A 17,965-nucleotide genomic window follows, 5' to 3' on the forward strand; every position below is an offset into this window, starting at 1 on the left:
TTTGGATTTCCTTTTTAACCACATCGCTCATAATAGGATTTATTCGCCTTTGATGTTCCCTAGAGGTTTTACTATCGTCTTCGAGCATGATGCGGTGCATACATAGAGAAGGGCTTATACCTTTCAGATCTGATATGTTGTATCCTAAAGCGGTAGGGTATTTTCTTAGGACATTAAGTAATTTTTCAGTCTCGGTTCGTCCTAAGTTGGCGTTCACTATAACTGGTCGGTTTAGTTCTTCGTCTAGAAATTCGTATCTAAGATCGGTAGGGAGTGTCTTCAGCTCTATAGCAGGTTTCTTAGGTCCAGGTATAGGATCAGGGGTTAAAGCTAAGCATTCACTCAGGTGGTTATCTTGGTATTCCTCACGCCAGTTGTCATCTTCAAAAATTGGCGGCATAGGAATCCTTAGGGTTTCGGTTTCCTTATTTGGTTCGGATTTCATTTCCTTGACACACTCGTCGATTATGTCAGCAGAACAGCATGTGTCAATTATAGAAGGTGCTTTTAGGAATTGGGAAAGGATAAATTCTATTTTCTCTTCTCCTACTTCGAAAGTAAGCTTTCCTCGCTTTACATCTATAATTGCGCCAGCGGTCGCTAAAAATGGTCTTCCTAAAATGATCGGGATGTTAGAATCTTCTTGGATATCCATAATGATGAAGTCAGTCGGGATGTAGAATTGACCTACACGAACAGGGATATTCTCTAACATTCCTACAGGATATTTAACTGAACGGTCTGCTAGTTGAAGAGACATTCTTGTTGCTTTAAGCTCACCTAGATTGAGTTTCTTACAGGTCGAAAGAGGCATCAAACTAACACTAGCTCCTAGATCGCACAAGGCTTTCTCTATGATGGTTTTTCCAATTACGCAGGGTATAGAGAAACTACCAGGGTCTTTCAGTTTTGGAGGCATGTTGTTTTGGATGATAGCGCTACATTCAGCGGTAAGCGTTATAGTTTCGTTATCCTCGAGCTTCTTTTTGTTTGATAAGATTTCTTTTAAGAACTTAGCGTACGAAGGCATCTCAGTTATGGCTTCTGTGAATGGTATGGTTATGTTTAATTGCTTCAGAAGTTCTACAAATCTTTTAAATTGCGCTTCGGTTTTTGATTTGGCTAATCTTTGAGGGTAAGGAATTGGTGGCTTATAAGGTGGTGGTGGAACATAAGGTTTCTCTTTTTCGGGTTCCACTTCGTTACTGTTCTCTTTAGTCTTAGCAGTTTGTTCGTCGGTTGTTTTCTTTTGGGTTTCCTTTGGCTCTTGTTGTGACATGGGTACGTTTTGGGTTCTAGGATCTATGGGTCCATCGTAATTAGTTCCACTTCGTAGTGTTATCGCGTTCGCATGTCCTTTAGGATTAGGTTGTGGTTGAGCAGGAAACGTGCCAGCAGGGGCAGCAGTAGGTGCTTGTTGTTGAGCTACTTGTGAGATTTGAGTTTCTAACATTTTGTTATGCGTAGCTAAAGCATCTACTTTGTTCGATAGTTGTTTTAGTTGCTCGCTATTGTGGATGTTTTGATTCAGGAAGTCTTTATTGGTTTGTTGTTGGGAAGCTATAAAGTTCTCCATCATGATTTCTAGGTTTGACTTCCTAGGGGTGTTTTGAGCAGCTACAGGCGCTTTTTGGTAGCCAGGTGGTACAGCAGGTGCTTGTCCAGGCGCGTACAACGCATTGTTGTTCTTATAAGAAAAGTTCGGGTGGTTTTTCCATCCAGGGTTGTACGTGTTAGAATAAGGGTTTCCTTGAGCGTAATTTACTTGATCAGATGGGACTCCAGTCAAGAGTTGGCATTCAGCAACTACATGCCCAGTCAATCCACAAATCTCGCAGTTAGGTGCTACAGCGGCAGCGGTGGCTGAAGGAGTGATGGTTAAATTCTCGATCTTTTGAGTTAAAGCGTCTACTTTAGCGTTAACGCGGTCTATACCACTAATTTCGTACATTCCTCCTTTGGTTTGGGCTTTCTCTAGAGCGGCGCGTTCTCCTCCCCATTGGTAATGGTTTTGTGCCATGTTCTCTATGAGTTTGTATGCTTCATCATGGGGTTTGTCCATTAATGCTCCGCCAGCAGCGGCATCTATAGTCATTTTAGTGTTATATAAGAGACCACCATAAAAGGTATGGATGATCAGCCATGGTTCGAGTCCATGATGAGGGCATATTCTAAGCATGTCCTTGTAACGTTCCCAAGCTTCGAAGAGCGATTCGTTATCTTTCTGGGTAAATCCGTTGATTTGACCTCTAAGCATAGCAGTCTTGCTAGGCGGAAAGTATCTCGCTAAGAATACTCTCTTCAATTCGTCCCACGTTGTTATGGAATTGGAAGGCAGGGATTGAAGCCACGCTCTCGCTCTATCTCTCAAGGAGAAAGGGAAAAGGCGTAATCGAATAGCTTCGGAACTAACGTTGTTGGCTTTGATAGTGTCGGCGTATTGCACGAACACGGATAAATGGAGATTGGGGTCGTCTACAGGGCTTCCAGAGAATTGATTCTGTTGAACATCTTGGACCAGTGAAGGTTTTAGTTCGAAATTGTTCGCTTCAATCGCAGGTGGTGCGATACTTGAATGCTGTTCAGCGCGCGAAGGAGCGGCATAGTCTCTAAGAGGACGAATAGCAGCCATCTCTAACTTCGGGGTGATTTGATTGATTTGATCAGTAAAATTCAATTCCTGATTAATCGGAATTTCTGCTACTTCGGGAAGGTTGCGAGCTCGACGTTTAACGTTAATGAAACGTTCGATCTCGTTAATTCGTTGTATTAAGTCTCCTCCTTGTGAACGAGTATTTGGCATACAATCGTTCAAAAAGAAAGGGAAGAATTATCCTAGTCTCTACGGTGTAACAGTGAGTTACGATATCGACTTAAATAGTCCCCGGCAACGGCGCCAAAAACTTGATCGCGACTTTACGTGTCTATAAATCTGATAACTGCAAGTGCACAGTCGTGTCGTGTAGTTTTAAAAGATATCGAATCCACAGGGACTATGAATCGATCTACCGTTATCTAAGGTTACTATGTAAAGCTAGGAGTACTAAAACTTCGATTGTTCCTAAGGGAAAGTGATTGTGAGAAAATAAAGAATAATAATAAAAGACAGGTATCAGTATGTATTTCGTTTAACTAAAGGTAATCCGAAGGTTCATTGGCTTTTGCATAATTAAATTAAAAATCTTTACTAATTCCAATTGATTAAAAATCCTCGTCTCAAACTTTCGCTCTATTGATTTAGACTACTATCCTAATCCTAATGTACGCTTTCGCCATCCCATTAGATTTTAGAAGAGCTTTTTGGAAACAATGTAATTAATAAAATGCCTATTTTACGAGGTTGTTATCTATTTAAATCTCCTAATCTCAAACTTTCGCTCTTTTGACTCGGAACATGCTAATATCCCTAACGTACGCTTTCGCCATCCCATTCGGGTGTAAAAACACTTTTTGAAAATAAATAAGTTCCAATTAGTTTTAATACGCTTTCGCCATCCTTAAAACTAATGTCCTATGTCTACTATCCAGTTAAAGATCTCAAACTTTCGCTCTATTGATTTTAACCTTTGACCGTCCTAATCCCTCAAACTTTCGCTCTATTGGTTTTAAGACTTACTAATTAAACTAGACATATAAACCAAAAATAAGTGATAATTAATAAAACATAATTTAAGCCAATTTATTTCGGATCCCTACGGTTAACTTACTTTACATACCGACACCTTTAGTATTTTAGCCAGACATATTAATACGATTAAACATACATATATTGGTTCGGTTCATAACAATAAGCATATTAAATGGCATATAATATATCATGCAGATAAATAATATAAATAAGGCGGTAAATAAAAAACCTGAATTAAAATAAATCTGGATTGAATTGAATCTTGAAGTACTCGAACTTCCACCACAGGTTGGCTGGATCGTTCTTCGGAATTTAAATGGCAGAAAATAAAAACAAGGAAATAAAGCGATAAATCTAACGTAAGGCTAGATCTATGAAAAGTTCACAACAATTTCCAGTGTAGAAATCGTTGTGAGAAAATAGACGGTTAAATGAAAACAGAATAAGGAAAAGCAGTTCGCGGTACAATTTCGGCAGCACTTCGTTGGCAGGAAATCGGACTCTTTGGAAGTGGGATAGCAGGTCCTATTTATAGGAGGAGGTTTGCAGTTGGAATCCGTGAATTGAGGAACTTTCTGCAGACTGGGCGTGGAGACGTGGGTCTCCGTTTCTTCAGGAAGACTTGAGACGTGCGTCTCAAGTGGAGAAAATCTTGGGCAGTTGGAGACGGGCGTCTCCTCTTGGTGACGTGGCTGAAGAGAACGTGGAGACGTGCGTCTCCACTTGCTTGCAGGTCTGGGCCACGCTCCTTTTGATTCATGGTGGGCCGAATATCTCTTTTGGGCCTTTTGGGTCCTAATTGCACCCTTCTTTCACTTCAGCACTCCCTTTTCATCTTTTAGGCATAAATATTGGTCATTTAAGCTCAATTTTCTTTCCTTTTCGCAAATAGTCGAAATTGAAGTGTAAAACCTGAAATAAAGCAAATACACGCGTAATATCATAATAAATTAACATAATAAACGGAAAATGCTATAAATATCTATGGATTTTAGGCTAAATATACGATATAAAATCGTGTTATCATGCTCATGACCTCTAAGTTTGGGGTTCGAATCCCCCTCGCCCCAGACTTTTATTTTATTTTCTCATTTTTTCATGTTAATTAAACTTCATATTTTATGAACTTAAATCACTCCTTAGTGACTACACGCGCGCTGGCCCAGGGGTGTATGTTTTGAGTGGTGAGCCTGAGGTCTTGAGTTCAAACCTTGTTGAAGACAAAAGTCTTTTTTTTATCACTTGTTCATTTAGGTTTTATATAACTTTGAAAAATCTCCAAAAATAGGAAAATAAATAATTGTAATCCCATCTATTTTGTGTGTCATTTAATTAGTTTATTTTAATACCATGTTAAAAAATCCCAAAAATATTTATTTTATCATCATTTAAAAATTAATCAAAAACAAGTCTTTAAATATTGAAAAATCAACAAAAATATGTTTCTTTTTGAATATTTCTCTAAAGTGGCTTAGTATATTTTTGTCAATACTTGTTTAAGATTAGGTTAGAATGTCATTGGCTTTCTCATGTACCCTTAGACCATTTCTCTTAAAGAAATTGTATTTAACAATTAAAATTAATTAGGTTTAGTTATGTGTTTAAAACCCTAATTTAAAACCCTAATGTTAAAAATCCTTAGGTTTAAAACCCTAACCAAAAAATTTGCAACATGTTGATCTTTGTTTATCCATGTTTATTTGTGCTTGTATATACTTGTTGATTTTAATCCATGTCTTTGTACTTAATTTTTTAACCTTGTCTTGTCCACATACTTGTTGATTTTATGTCCATGTGATTTGTACTTGTTATAATTTTTCATCTAACCCAATATTTAATCATCATACTAATCATTCATCATTCATACATGATTTGAATCTAAGGGCTTAGATACATCCATCTCTTGTTTATTAACACTCACTTGTTTGTTCTTATACATACATGAGGTATTTATTGATAATTGTTTAAGCTTGATGTTTTATCCAAAGGATTGGAATGATATTGACTAAATTGTCAAGGTACTTAAATTCTCCAATCTATTTTATATTTGTGTAAAGTATTTTAAAGCTTTTCACTTGTTTATGATTTAGTATTGTTAAAGCTTAGCCAAAACCCTTTTGTTTTGAAACCTTGGTATTGAGAATAGAATTATTCCTGGTGAAACTATTCTTGATCCATTGATCTTATTTTTAAACCTTGGTGTTAAGAGATGAATTATTCTCGGTGAAGCTTCTCTTAACCCATTGATCTTGTATTTTAAAGCTTGATCCTTCTTTGATTTGTTTTTTTATTTGTTAAGTATTTTAAAGCTTAACCTTTTAAAATTTATTAGGTATTTTAAAGCCTAACCCCTTTTTTATTTATTAAGTATTTTAAAGCTTAAACCTTTAAACTTATTAGGTATTTTAAAGCCTAGTCTTCTTTTAAACTTGATACGTATTTTAAAGCTTAACCCTCTTTTAAGAAAACTTGTGAGTATTTTAAAGCTCACACCCAAAAAGATTTTGGCCACTTTGGCCCCTTTTTTCCCTTTTTTAAAAGAGGAACTACAGAAGCTCTGACTTCCCTATTGCAGCTAAGGGGTATGTAGGCATAAGATGCGATATCTTATCGAGCTCACTTTCAAAAAATTCTCTTCCCATCCCCACACTCTATTTCAAACAAGTTTTTCATATGGGTTTTTCATTAAAGGTTATTTATAAACAAAAGATAATAACACCAAAAACAAAGAGGTTCCCATGGAGTACCATGAATATAAAGGGTGCTTAAAAACTTCCCCTTGTATAACAAACCCTCCGTAGCCAGAACTCTAATAAGTTTCTTAGTTTTGATTTTTAAAACTTCTGTGGGTTTTATTCGCTCTTTCACCCATTCCTTTTTGGAAACAATAAAGCGCGGTGGAGACTCTGCTTAAAATGAGCTAAGTATTTCCATGACTCTAGTCTCACCAAATTCACCGCTACAGGGTCCCTGAAGAACAGCCTAGGAGGGTAGTCGTGGTTAATAGGGAGTAAAATGCAGACAAAATGATAAACAGGGTTAGGCAAGATAACATGGTGGTGGAAAATAACTTAACGACCATGATCGAAAGGATCATGGCCAATAATGACCCTGTGGTGGACTTTATCCTACAAACAGAACTACCAAGAGGCTCTAAAGTGCCTAAGTTTACAAAATTTTCAGGGGACCCTAGTGAATCGACTGTAGAACACATAGCTCGATATTTAACGGAGGTGGGGGATTTGGAAAATAGTGAGAATCTAAGAATTAAATACTTCCCTAGTTCACTAACAAAAATGAATTCACATGGTTCACCACCTTGCCACCAAATTCCATAGATACATGGTCTCATCTAGACAGAATGTTCCATGAGCAGTTTTACATGGGACAAACGAAGATTAGTTTGAAAGAATTGGCTAGCATTAAGAGGAAATTCATAGAGCCTATAGATGATTACTTGAATAAGTTATGTTTATTGAAATCCAGGTGTTTCACAGTGGTTGCTGAACATGATTTGGTTAAAATGGCCGCAACTGGCTTAGACTATTCAATTCAAAAGAAGTTAGATACTCAGTATTTGAGAGATATGGCCCAGTTGGATGATAGAGTTCGACAAGTCGAACGATTGAAAGCTGAAAAGGCCAGAGCAAATAAAAGTTACAAGAAAGAAAGAGTAGCCTATATCGAAGCTGAAGATGTCAAAATCGAAACTTTCGATGACCCATATGATGTTGATGAGGTCGAAATAGATTTGGCTGAATTGAAAGTGGCACCCCCATATTCTGGTAAACTACTCACTCCTTCAATTGGAAAAAACCCTATCGAAGTAGACAAGAATGACAAATTCCCTAAGAAAACATATACTTTTGATGTCACCAAGTGTGATGAAATCTTTGATTTATTAGTATAAGATGGCTAGATGATAGTGCCTCCTAATTCTAAAATTCCTCCGTTAGAACAACGAAAGAAAAGAGGTTTCTGTAAATATCATGGTTTCCTGGGCCATAAAACCTCACAGTGTTTTCTTTTCAGGGATCTAATTCAGAATGCTATCGAGGATGGTCGCTTAAAGTTCGCTGACAAAGGAAGAAATAACATGAAAGTTGATGCTGATCCTCTTAATGTCGCAGACACCAACTATGCTGAGCCTGTTGATATTAACATGGTGGACGTGATTGAGGCTGAGTTCAAGGAACAGGAAACGGTTTCGATAGGAAAGCATGCTACTGGAAGCCTAAGTACCAACATGGTGTTCAATACTAAAGTTGGAGATTCGTTCGAATCAAAGACTACTGAAGGTCTTTTTGAGAAAACAAGTGAGGTTACTAAGGGCCTTAGGGTGAAGCTCGAGAAAATAAGGATCTCTGAAACTTCTGCAGCTGGGGTCATTATGGTGAATGTTGGACAACCCATATATGAGATCGAAGAAGTGGAGAGATGTCTGATAAGGGAGAGGGAGAAAGTGAACTATGGATATCCAAAGGCGAATGAGAGCCTAAAGGAATATCTTTGGAGACGCCATGAGAAGAATGCTGGATGAATGCTGATGTGTCCAAGATGCTTAATCATGCTGAGTCGAAGGGTTGCAGAGAATTACGAAAGGTCCCAACGAGTCAAGATGCAGGGACACTAGAGCCAAGAGATCCAGTTGTTGAAGGCTTACCTAAATCCTGGGGAGAGTCTCTTAGGTTTTTTGGTTCGCTGTCAAAAGGCGGAGTCGGAGATCATCATGTGTCCTAGATATGGAGCAGTCTACGATAGCATAGTAGCAGAAATGTTCGAGAGGACACCATTTTATGTTGGATGGGATATACAGGGAACCACTCCCAGTATGTATGTCTTCGATAAGAGAGGAGCAATGAAAAGACCTGGCAGCCCACACTCTATAGCTCGAAGGGTCACGTTTCAGCTCCCGGTGGAAGTGCTTGTCGACAGATGGACTCAAGCTGGTGCAGGGAATGGTAATTGGCGGAGTTTCGACCAAGGCGGGAAGACAGTCATGGCGTACAGGAGGCAATTTCAAACTTCCAATAGAGAGACAGACAGGCTCGAAAACTATAAGGGTAAGAATCCAATGTCTAGGTCTCAATGTAGGAGGCATCAAAGGATAAAGAAAGCTGAAAAAGAGTCGAGGTCGAAGGAAGTTTAGGAATCCAGCAGCAATGAAATTCCACTACATGCTGTAGGAGTAAACAAACCCCCTTTTGGACGTAAGTTGTTCGTGTTAGGAAAGGAGAAAATTGATGAAAAGGTGCAATCCAACCCAACAAAGGAGGAAGATATGCGGACAGACGACATCGAATCTGATGGAGTGTCGTCCGTGAACTTGAACTGCAATGTGGTGTCGGTTCTGCTTCATGAGTATTATCAAGAGACAGAGGTCAAGGATTGAGGCAGACGAGGAGGAAATGGCAAAAATAAGCCTGTGTGTTATTATGTGTTGAATAATGGTGCAATCGAATAGCAGAACGCTTTCTCCGAGAGGCCTGATCAGGGAATGAGGAATCATTTGAAGCCTCTCTATATAAGAGCCAAGATCAAGAGTGTGGGTATCAATAAGGTCCTCGTTAATGGCGAGGCAGTGGTGAATTTAATGACCCAATATATGCTGAAACGGATTGGGATGTTCGACACAGATATAAGGCCCCATAACATGGTTTTATCCAACTATGAAGGGAAAATGGGACACATTTTAGGAGTTATCCAAATAAACCTTACTGTAGGTTCAGTGACTAGACCCACCATGTTCATGGTGATACCAGCGAAAGCAAACTATAATCTTTTGTTAGGTAGAGAATGGATTCATGGAGTGGTTGTTGTGCCTTAAACAATGCACCAAAGACTAACTATCTGGAGAGAGGACGGTATAGTCGACAACATAGAAGGAGACCAGAGCTATTACATGTCTGAAGTAAACCAAGTCAATAAAACAAGTTTCGATAAAAAATTGGCCAACATTGGGCCATGCCAGGCTACAGAGGATATATATTCTCCAAATAAGAATGCCCTGTATTACTTATCTCTTCACCCCAGTGGTTTTCAATGGAATAGGGAGATAATGGGAGAACCCAGAGAAGTAGAGCATATCGAAGGATTACCTGGAACACGACCAACCGGCTAGGACGAAGACGTTGAATATGTCTGAGTCATCCTTTTTCAAAAGGATTTTGGATTACATAGCCAAGAATAAAAGAAAAGCGGCTCTAAAGGCTGAAATAGCAAGCATGGTTGTCGAAACCATAAGAGAAGAATCACAAGTACCAGGTCCAGCGGTGCATTTTATTCCAAAACCCCCTGACAAGAAGATTTCCGACAAACAGGTTTCAGGAGAACAAATGAGTCAAAGATTGGACGCTGTCATACCCTAATTTTGACCTGTCCCTGAGATGTCACACCTCCAAATACCTCATAAAACTCAAGACAGGTACTCAGAGCAGTCACTTGTTTGTCTAATACCCAATCGAGGGTGCTCAAGGACAAAGAAGTTTAGGCAAAGGATCAATCAATATGAGAATAACCTCTAATACAATCATAGGACTCAAATGATTCATTTATTCACCTATGTTGATTAGACACAATCATCAGGGCTCAGGTTTGCTCAGCTAGGGTTTTGAACCCATTGTCGCACCCTCGCGAAAAAAGGAACAGAGTTGTCACCATTATATTTATCCCATAAGGGAAAGGAATATCAGAAAACCTAGGAAAGGAAGGAACATGGTCTTGCGACCAGAGAATCTAGGTACGGGAGTCGGTTACGCAAGGGGAAGGTGTTAGCACCCCTCGCGCCCATCGTACTCGATGGTATCCACCTATGTTTGTTTCTATCAAAAAGGTGTGTGCTATGTCTATGTCTATATGCGAATGAATGCAGAATGTAGGGAAAATAAAGAATTGTACTCGCACGGGCCCTACCCCGCTGCCTACGTATCCTTTTCAGGAATCAGAGTTACCGTAGCTCGGCTCATATGTTTATGTTTGTTTTTGTGTTTTTTAGTTGGGCGGAGTTAACGTTCGCGCTCTTGCGTAAGGGATCGACCTACGATGCGTTCGAGCGGAAATAACATTGCCCTTAAGAAGTAGAAGAGAGAGAGGGAGATTGGTTTGTGTCTTTTAGGATAATTCCATGATGACGAAAACCCACTACAAGGCTTCGCATCACTTCCTTACTTTGTTTTAAATCTGACCATTTATTAAATGTTTTAAGTGTTTTTGGTTGGTGTTTTTTAATGGAATTTATTTGTGACTTAGATCTTACAAAAAGAGTTTTGAGTATTTATTTAGAGAACGCACATCAAGGCCTACACCTCAATCGTTTCTCTAAATAGCGGTTAAGAAATACACCGAGGCCTACACCTCAATCATTTCTCTCCCACTAAGTAGAAAAGAACATACATCGGGGCCTACGCCCCAATCATTTCTTTCCTACTATGAAAAATAGTAGCGGTATGATCTTCATCGATATTTATTAAGTTTTTTAAGGTTGAAAAAGAAAAAGAAATGAAAGGGAGACTATCCTATCACTAGCCTAATTGTTATTGTTATGTACAAAGGGAATCTAAACCTAATGTTAGCATATTAATGAAATAGATTCTAAATGGAGCAGACAAAAGATATTAACAAAATAGGTCAAAAATATGGCCAAAAGCTAGCAACAAAATCACACAACAATTATATAAACGTAACATGGGAATGATACAAAAAATGGAAGAAACAAATCAAACGTTAGTACAAAAATCAACCTAAAAATACTACCATTTTCATGAGTTATTTATGTGGGAAATTTTACCAATTATGTCAAAATTAAACTAAACTAACTACTATTTTTATGGTATTTTTTTAAGTCAACAATTACCTAAAAATCTAACAAAATGGTGATTATTTGTTCTTTTATCACTAAGAAAAAATAAGAAAAACTATGTTAAAAAAGCCTAAATTTTAATAAGGAAAATATGTGAGCTGTGGGTGAAAGTGGAGATTATGGTGTGAAGAGCAAATGGCGCATGGCCCAATCTGAGTCTGGCCCAGGGAGCATTTTTGGTATGCCTATTTTCTGGCCAAAAAGTGAGGACGGGCCTCTGGGGGTGTACTACAGTAGCATGGCCCAAGGTTCATTGCCTAGATTGATCCACTACCAATTTTTATTCAGATTTTCGTTTTTTCATTCAAAATAAAACAATTAAAGAAATGAAAAAAAGAAAAGTAAAAAACAAAGGGAATTAGGGTTAAATTCATTGTGACGTTTCAACTTACAGAGTCTCGCTTCTCCTCACAAACGGCGGCCGGAACGAAGCTCTTCCTCTTCTCGGAACAAACTTCGATACGCCACCGTCTGGCCACACCTCCCAGTCTCGATTCACCCTCCAAATATTGACTCAGTTCTTAAAATTTCCGTTCTCAATCTCGTCTTTCGAAGTCTCTCCGATTCAAACTCTCGCCTTCTCTATGAGAATTGAAGCTCGTTCGCCTTCCTTCTTTTCGTTCTTATGCTTCTATTATCATTGTTACTGATACACTCGATCTTGTTGTGTAGAAGTTTTCCGTATGCGATCGCCGCGGAGGTGTTGTTGTTGTTCACAAATCAGAACTCGTTGCCGAGTGGTGCGAGAATGATGAAGATGAATGTCGTTGAAGCAAGCAAGAACGATTATGCAGGTTCTGTGAAGGAGCGATATTCGTTTTCTTTTTGTAATCGCTGAAGAATCATGAAGGTGATTGTGTTGATGATTCGCTGAAGAACTGCTACGAGGATGATGAAGAGTTGATTCGAAGGTGATTATTGATTGGAGATTATTTTTTGGTTTTCTTCTGCAGATTCGTTAAGATTTTGGTGATTGAATCAAGAGATATTTCTTGCAGGATTTTGGAAGATGAATGAAATTGAGAGAAGATTTAAGAGGGGTTCTGAGAACTGATTTTTTTGTGAAGAATTGGATGAATGGTGATGTTGAGGTTATGGGGAAGATTGAAGGTGGAATTGAAGTGATGAAGATGGGAGAGAATGAAGTGAAGGTGAAGAAGGCGAGGAAAATGGAGATTGAAGGAGAATGGCTCAGAGGAAGGTGAAGATTATAAGATGGTATCTGGAAAAAAATGATTGAGGGTGATGGTTTTTTTCTTTTATAGAAGTGAAGAGAATGGATTTTGAAGGTTAGTTTGTCACTTATTTTTCTGTTAGTTATTTGTAGGGATGGTAACTGAAATGTTAGTAGAGGTTAGGACTGTTAGAAATTGGTTTGGATTCAGTTGTGGTTAGTTAGGAAATCTGTTAGGTTGTTAGTTGTGAAATGAATGGTGAGGAAATGGGCTAATACTAGGTTGTTAGAATTCTATTAGGATTCTGTTACATACTGTTAGGAATTTGTAACTGATTTTTGGTTAGTTATCAGTTAGATGTAGGTTGTTATGATGGTTGTTTGTTAGTTATAAACTGGTTTCTATTATGTGTTGAATCTGGTTGAAAGGTGGTTAGGCTAGTGAAGAGAAGTTAGTTAGGGAAATGTTTAGGAATTGGTTATTTTGAAATTCTGTTATATGCTGAGTTAACTTGGAAATGGTTTTTGTAACTGTGAGAATTGGTATGGCTGTTAGTGAAGTTGTGTATGCTGAATTGGCTTGGCAGCCCTGTGTATGTATGGCTTGGATTTGTGCAGGTTTTGAATGGTGATATCAATGTTGCTGGATTATTGTAGGATTCTGTTATGATTTTAGTGTGTATATGCAGGGATCTCTTGATGCAATATGGGACTGTTCTGGATGATAACATTGTGTAGTTGAACCGGTTCGATTTACCTTTGAAACATGCACAATTTGAGTTAGCTTGAGGGTCTGAACTAGTTTTTTCTTATTGATGCAGGGTTGTTCAGTATATGCAGTTAGTTTAGATACCGAGCTTGGTGAGTTTTCCTATGTTTTGAAGCATGACTCATAGGTAGGACCATGGAAGGCGAGACTCGAAGACAGGCGAGCAAAGTGAAACCGAAGGAGACTTGGTAAAGGAAGATGAAGAAAATTTAATGTGTATTCTGCACTGTATAATTTTGTACCGAATGTAACATGGCCCTTTTTTATGTACATGGCAATAATAGTTGAAATTCGAATGAGTGTATGATTGTACCAAAATATGGATCTGCATATGTTTGTAATTTCCTTTGTAATCTCCCTGGCTTGTATCATAAACTTGGACCAAATTTGAATGAAATAAAATTTCCTCCATGTCAATTTTGACCTTTGAAATTTACATCTATTAATATGAAGAATTCCTTGGAAAGGTGGTAGTGTATAAGTATGAGGCAACAGGTTTAGGGTTAGTTTGACTTCGGTCAACCATGTAGTTTTTCAATATGGTGTAATGACTTCTCAATGGTGTAATGACCTTCCTTGGATTCCAATGACACCATCCATGTAATCCGATGATTTTGTGTCTAAAAAGAATTCCCTCCAATATCACTTTTGAATTTCAACTCTTTTCTCCCTTTGCTATATTTTCAAATTTCTAGCTCTTCAATTTGCAACGTGACGAAGCATCATAAGGTAAAAGTCTAAAAAAATCCATTGTGGACTTTGGTCACAGTCAAAATTTCATCAGATGTCTTCAAAAATTGAAAGTGGCCCAATACAACCTTTAAATGAATGAATCCACACCCTTTTAACGAAGCCTCAGCCGAATAGCTTGTATTCCAAATAATCGGATGAAAAACTTCGAATGATCATAGGAACAACCCTGAAGATCCACCAGTTGACACTGGCACAGCGAAACGAACTTTACTCCACTATTAGTTGAAAACCTCAATAGAAACAAGCATGCACAAAGTATGAACTTCAAGCCATGTGAAACCTCAGCTCTATCTACGACCTCGATCCCTTGCCAATTTTATTGATTAATGATGCATGTTATGTTAATGCCCTAGTGAAAAGATGATGCATATGAAATGAGAAGCCTAGGCCAGTTAGAAGTAAAGGGGTAGGACAAATTTGGGGTATGACAGTTGCTCCTATTTAATCGTCTTAAACCTAAAGGTGAGATTGGCGTTAGCCTTTCGATCATTCGAGGTAGAAGAAGATTAAATATTAAAGTACCAGAAATTTGTCCTAAAGAGAAGATGGTGTAAATGTTATCCTCATTTTTTATTTTGATATCTGCTGGGGAAAGAGAATTTTTTTTTATGATGGAGGGATTTAAGGTAAGCAATGGTTGGATGATGATAGCTTGTAACATAGCCAAGGTGCCAATACAAGGTTCTTAAAGGAGGTGATTGTTGTATGAAACTGTGATTGGGAAGTATGGGTTTGATGGAAAGATAGGATCTACTGACCCAAAAAAAGGAACAAGGATAAATGACTTAAAACTAGGGTGAGACCAACAGATCCACGACTCAAAACCAGGGTGAGTATAACAGACTCACGACTCAAATACAGGGTGAGTATAACAGACTCACGACTCAAATCCGGAGTGAATGACTCGAAACCAGGGGTAAGATCAACAAATCTACGACCCATAAAAAGAGAATACAAATAATGACTTGTTGGGGATTGGACATTGGTTTTACGGTAAGAAATTATGGATGAATGGTAGTTGTCAGGCGAGAACTGACTTCACCGTAGGATATCAGACGGGAACTAAAAATGATGGAAATGATTTGCCAGGGCGAGAACTGGGCTTTGAAAAAGGTTTGCCAAGGCGAGAATTGGACTTTGACTCGGTTACCAGGACGGGAACTGGGTTTTGCAAATGCTTACCAGGACGGGAACTGGATTTGGAAAAATGATTACCAAGACGGGAACTGGATTTGGAAAAATGATTACCAGGACGGGAACTGGATTTGGAAAATGATTACCAGGACGGGAACTGGATTTGGAAAATGATTACCAAGACGGGAACTGGATTTGGAAGTGATTACCAGGACGGGAAATAGATTTTGAAGTGATTACCAGGATGGGAACTGGATTTGGAAGAATGACTACCAGGACGGGAACTGGATTTGGAAGAATGACTACCAGGACGGGAACTGGGTTTTTGAAGGGTAAGGCTTTATGAGGAATTCATCAAGGATGGTAACTGGGAAACTCGTGAGGACAACATTCTCTGTGGGGATGTGTCATTGTTTGATAGTTATTTCAGGTCTTTGGGCAAGGTACCAAATCTGGCTTATGCTTCGTATGCATGTTTGAGTTTTTGTATGGCGTAATGATCCACTTTGATGGATATGCTACGCTTTTGAGGATGCAATGCTATATGCAGTGAATACTATATGTAGAGTGCCAAATAAAGGCGTTTGTGAGATAGAGAAGAAGGATCATTGGGGTCCGTTTCTTGTTTTCTTGAGATGCCAATATTAATCGGTGTTGGAAACCCTACAGTACCAAAGATCATTGGCAATTGCACTGAGGGTTGAAATGTAGCTTTGTTGGGGAGGAGTGACTTCATCTGACTTTCCATACATCTTGAATTACTTGGGGATGGTGAGCTTGAGGAGATTCCCTCGATTCACCATGTTGGGGATGAGAAATCCAGATAAGGAGATCAGGTTGGGGAAGTGGAACAACTCTCATGAGAAATAAACTCATGTGCTTGGGGAGAGGCCAAAGTTCCAGGAGAAATAAACTCCTATGATCGTGGAGAGACAATAAAACTCAGAAGATTGTGCCCCAAGCTTCGTGAACTACGAAGGAATCTTCCCCAAGGGATCCTTGGAGAGATTTGTCAAATCTCGACGTAACTACCCCAGATTGGTTGAACTCAAAAGAGATTCCTCAACTTGATTACCCCAGGTTTACCAACGGTGAATGGATGCCTCAGTTGACAGAGTATTCACACAACTTGCCCCTCGGAGTGATCAGCCTTTGAAGTGAATGGCTCATGGGATCAATCAACCTTTTTTGCAGTTATTCATTGTTTAATCTTCCTTGATGTCAAGTCTTTATTCACAAGTAAAAGATGATTGTTTTGAAGATGATAGTCCTAATGCAATGTTTATGCTAGCTTCGAAATCAAAGTTTATTGAAACGATGTTGTGACATTCAGTGTTTGAATTATTTGTCATATCGATATCAACATAAATGGTAGGCAAACGTCTAGGAGTCAGTTTTATGCAACTTGGTGTAGTATGCTCTTGAAATAAACCCAGCTTCAATTAGGTCTTTTAGGGGTTGTAACGTGGCCTGGTTCACGGTTTTTAGAAAAAAGGATTTAAGGCTCGAAGTCTAACCTAACCCACCCATTCTTCGTGATGTTCTCCAGTCTTAAGTTCAACTTAACCTGATATGAGTGTTCGTCCTTCAAGAGGAGTTTGAGATGATTGAGGAACCAATGAAGTTCTTGGACATGGCAGTCACTTACCTTTCATTTTTGGTGTCTGATCACACGACTTTATTCTTTTGATGAGGATCTTTGTTTTGTAATCCTCGTTTTTCGCTTCTGCCTTTTTTGTTTCCCTAACTTTTGTCTGGACAAATTCTTTTGAATTTTATTTTGGAGTCCAGCGGGATGCCCTAATTTTTGCCTAAGTCACTTGCTTTCAAGTTGTTGACTTAGCGGGCTCTTTTTTTTTTATTCAATCTTTTTTTGACAAGTCGTGTGATCCTGAATCTTCGATTTGTGGGAGGTGATTGTGACTGGCTCATTCTTTGATTGATGAGGGATTACCATTGTGGTATTGACTTTCCTCAACCTTTTGAAAGATAACCATTGTTGTATCCTCGGATGCACACTCCTGATGAATTTTGATTGCTCGATCAGGTTAATTGAACGCTACACTGCCCCTGGGTTAAATGTGAGGGTTTTTTGTATAGAAAAGAAACTCCTACTTCAAGGCTCAAAGGGGTTAACGAGGGTCTATCTCCCTTATATCTCCGGTGTTTGGGGATTTGAAATAATGCCTGTACATCCTCAGCGGGGTTTTATTCAAAAGCACACAATTAGAGATTTTGCGTTTTTATTATTTTTCATCATTCTCCTTTTGATGTTTTTATGCTTTAGTCAAGAGTTTGATATCGATAGACAGAAAGATATGAGTGAACACGAATGGATTGATTCGAAACTAGCATATGCAGTGCATTTTTTATTTTTATTCAAAACAAACAAGTTTTACATGGAAGAAACATTTAACTAAACAAGGAAAATTACAAATGAAAATGCAGAAATGAACTGATGATTGCCATAATAGAGGAGGCTTGACTTCGTCTGGACTTGTTGATCTCGAATACTTTCTGCAGTTCCTTCCAATCTCTTCAGATTACTTCAAAAGAAAACTGCAACAAAGTCACCCAAGAGTTGTAAATTTTGCCTCACTTTAGGGATTCGAGCAATGCGAGTGATGCAATGCTCAAGATAAGAGTACG

At 38.6% G+C, this 17,965-nt stretch overlaps 1 protein-coding gene and 1 non-coding gene across 2 annotated transcripts; one reads left to right on the forward strand and one right to left on the reverse strand.

Moving 5' to 3' along the window:
- Positions 1 to 451: 451 nt before the first annotated feature.
- LOC131620679 (uncharacterized) lies at positions 452 to 1,030 on the reverse strand (the record flags this gene model as incomplete). Its single annotated transcript, XM_058891820.1, has 1 exon — positions 452 to 1,030. A coding segment is annotated over exon 1 (579 nt), but the record flags the coding sequence as incomplete, so codon positions are not given.
- A 1,120-nt stretch (positions 1,031 to 2,150) lies between these two features.
- On the forward strand, positions 2,151 to 2,257 carry LOC131621132 (small nucleolar RNA R71). Its single transcript, XR_009289462.1, has one exon. It is a non-coding gene; the product is annotated as a small nucleolar RNA R71 (small nucleolar RNA).
- Positions 2,258 to 17,965: the final 15,708 nt, after the last annotated feature.

The sequence above is a fragment of the Vicia villosa genome, linkage group LG7, assembly GCF_029867415.1.
Source record: "Vicia villosa cultivar HV-30 ecotype Madison, WI linkage group LG7, Vvil1.0, whole genome shotgun sequence".
In the NCBI taxonomy this organism is placed as follows: domain Eukaryota; kingdom Viridiplantae; phylum Streptophyta; class Magnoliopsida; order Fabales; family Fabaceae; genus Vicia; species Vicia villosa.